General features: G+C 43.9%; 1 protein-coding gene across 2 annotated transcripts; it reads right to left on the bottom strand.

The window, feature by feature from the left end:
- Nucleotides 1–1,161: 1,161 nt before the first annotated feature.
- On the bottom strand, nucleotides 1,162–2,352 carry LOC129474499 (small ubiquitin-related modifier 5). Of its 2 annotated transcripts, XM_055265830.1 has the most exons (2): nucleotides 2,042–2,318; nucleotides 1,316–1,972 (listed from the first exon to the last, which is right to left on the bottom strand). In XM_055265830.1, exons 1-2 carry the CDS (start codon nucleotides 2,205–2,207, stop codon nucleotides 1,902–1,904), a joined length of 237 nt encoding a protein of 78 aa, XP_055121805.1. In that variant the 5' UTR covers nucleotides 2,208–2,318; the 3' UTR covers nucleotides 1,316–1,901. The 2 variants fall into 2 exon arrangements, with proteins under 2 accessions (XP_055121804.1, XP_055121805.1); XM_055265829.1 differs by having other exon boundaries at nucleotides 1,162–2,352.
- Nucleotides 2,353–2,700: the final 348 nt, after the last annotated feature.

The raw sequence follows: 2,700 nt of genomic DNA, 5'->3' as shown, positions 1-2,700 counted from the left end.
GAGGGAACTTGCTACTGAGAGGAGTAGGGTTTGTAGGTTTGCAGTTATACCTGTTGCTGTGATTTGATGCCCCTGTGACTGTGAGGCACGAAAGGTGGGACGTGAGACTCTCTGCAAGCCAAGGGGCCAGGGGAGACCCCACACACACTCTGCCTGAGCGCCTCACCACGGGAAGGAGGATAAGGACAAACAAGCACTCCCTCCATGCCAAACAAAAAAACAAACCTTCTTATTCAATCTAAAAGGAAAAAAACCAAAAAAACAGGTATTTCCCACCCTCCCCCAACTTTTTTTTTTTTTTTTTTTTTTTTTTTAAGAGCGAGGGTTTCACTCTTGCCCAGGTTAGAGTGCATTGGTGCAATCCTAGCTCATTGCAGCCTCAACTTCCTGGGCTCAACCAATTCTCCCACTTTAGCCTCCCAAGTAACTGGAACTATAGGCATGGACCAGCATGGCCGGCTAATTTTTAAAATTTTTTTGTAGAGACATAGTTTCATTAAGTTGCCCAGGCTGGTCTCAAACTCCTGGCCTCAAAGTCTCCTCCCACAGCGCTGGGATTACTGGCATGAGCCACAGCGCCCAGCCAACTGAGGTAATTTTTTTTTTTTTTTTTTTTTTTTTTGAGACGGGGTCTCGCTCTGTCACCTAGGCTGGAGTGCAGCGGTGCTGTCTCAGTTCATTGCAATCTCTGCCTCCTCAGTTCAAGTGATTCTCCTGTCTCAGCCTCCCAAGTAACTGGGATTACAGGCACACACCACCATGCCTGGCTAATTTTTGTATTTTTAGTAGAGACGGGGTTTCACTATGTTGGCCAGGATGTTCTCGATCTCCTCACCTTGTGATCCGCCTGCCTCAGCCTCCCAAAGTGCTGGGATCACAGGCATGAGCCACTGCGCCCGGCCTCAACTGAGATAATTTTTTGAGAAATTCTGGGCAAATGCCCTCACTTACCACTGATCATACGTTTAAAAACGCCAATAAAACTTGTTTATTGATTAAGACTAGGGCAGTAGTTACCCTTGCTGGGGAAGTGATAGAAGGGGGTGCAGAGGAACTTTCGATGGGTGTCCCTTTGTGAAAACCCATCAAGCTGGATACTCCTGATTTTTCCACTACTGTGTATCTAGGAAATATTTGACTTTTTTTCTTTTACGATTTTTACAAATATTGTTTATTTTAACGAAGCTAGTGTAGATGTCCATTTAAAACCTGATATCCCAGGCCAAAAAGTACAACTAAAAAAGAGCAATATTCTGTTGTATTCATTTCTGCACTTGTACCTTTATTGCTAATGAAAATCAGAACTTTTCTGGGATCTTCTGACAAGATTAAGAATAAAAACATCTTCAAATGTCTTTTCTTCAGGGAAGCCATCTTTGGAGTTAGTCGTTACTCTCAACCTTATCCGTCATCTTGACTTAACCTGATGTTCCTTTTCTTTTGGTCCAGAACCTCAAATCTGAAAAATGGCTTCAAGTTGTTAAGGAGAGGCCATTTTTCCACAGCTCAGTTCTCTAAGAAACTTCCATCTCCCACCAAAAGTCACAGTCCAGGAGTGAAACAATCACATGATTGAACATCAGGGCCAACTGGAAAGTCATTATGAACAGTTGCATTGGTCGATCTTATCATCTGAAAATGCACAGTCCTGAAAACGGTGGCCTCTCTGTGCACACGTAATTTTTATAAAAGAAGAGGGCAATATGAAGAGGACTGAGCCTTGATCACCAGAAATCAGCATAATGAAAACAAACAATAATGAATAATGAGCACTGGAATTCAAATTACCAGATGTTTTAAAGAGATGGAGTGCCCGTTTTCAATTCCGTTTTAAATACCACGTTACAAAAGAACTATTTTAAAAAATAAGAAAGGATTGAGGGAAAAGAAAAAAAAAATGTCTAAATTGTTGAATGACCCCCGATTTGTTCCTGATGAACTTCAATCACATCTTCTTCCTCCATTCCCAGTTCTTCTGGAGTATGATTATCAGCAATTCTCTGACCTTCGAAGAGAAACCTGAGGGAATTCACTGGAACGCCCTGTCTCTGACAGTACGATTTCTTGAGTTTCTTGAGAGGTGTTGTCATTTTCACTTTGAAATGAATCTCACTGCTATCCTGTCCAATAACCCTGAGTTTAATAGCTTCATCTTTTATCTTATCCCCCAAATCCTCAGTTGAAGGTTTTGCCTTCTGGTCAGACATGGTGATGGGGCATTCACCTGCAGGTCTCCGAACAGCAGCAGTCTCGGGGTAGGCAGAGCCTCGCTCTGGCGTTTACAATGCCATCTCCCTTCGTCACAGCATGACACCGCAGCCGCAGTCACTTCCGCTATGCCTCATGTCACTTCTGCTATGCCTCGCATCACTTCCGGTGCACCTTGCGTCACTTCCGCTAGGCACAGAGAGGAGGGAGGGAGAACAGCTAACTTTTTTTTTTAAGTACCGGTATGTATTCCCTGTTCCTGCTTCCTCATCAATTTCAAACTTAACATGACCCAAAGAGAACTTGGGTTCTCTGTTCTCAGGGGCCGCCAGCCATCTTTCCCAGCTTCACTCCAACAACTTCAGTGCGTCCTTGATTCTTCTTTCTGTAATCTCCTCACCCAGTCTGGATAGCCTGTTGTCTTTCCCTCTAGAACAGGTCTCAAATCTCCTGGCTTTACTCCGTCTTCATCGAGCTGGCCAAGTCCGTGTG

The sequence above is a fragment of the Symphalangus syndactylus genome, chromosome 24 (assembly GCF_028878055.3).
Source record: "Symphalangus syndactylus isolate Jambi chromosome 24, NHGRI_mSymSyn1-v2.1_pri, whole genome shotgun sequence".
NCBI lineage: Eukaryota > Metazoa > Chordata > Mammalia > Primates > Hylobatidae > Symphalangus > Symphalangus syndactylus.
The sequence above is the reverse complement of the archived record's forward strand: the minus strand, read 5'-3'. Positions and strand labels throughout refer to the sequence as shown.

Coding starts and splice junctions, on each gene's coding strand:
- LOC129474499 (XM_055265829.1), bottom strand. CDS start 2,207: ATGTCTGACCAGAAGGCAAAACCTTCAACTGAGGATTTGGGGGATAAG.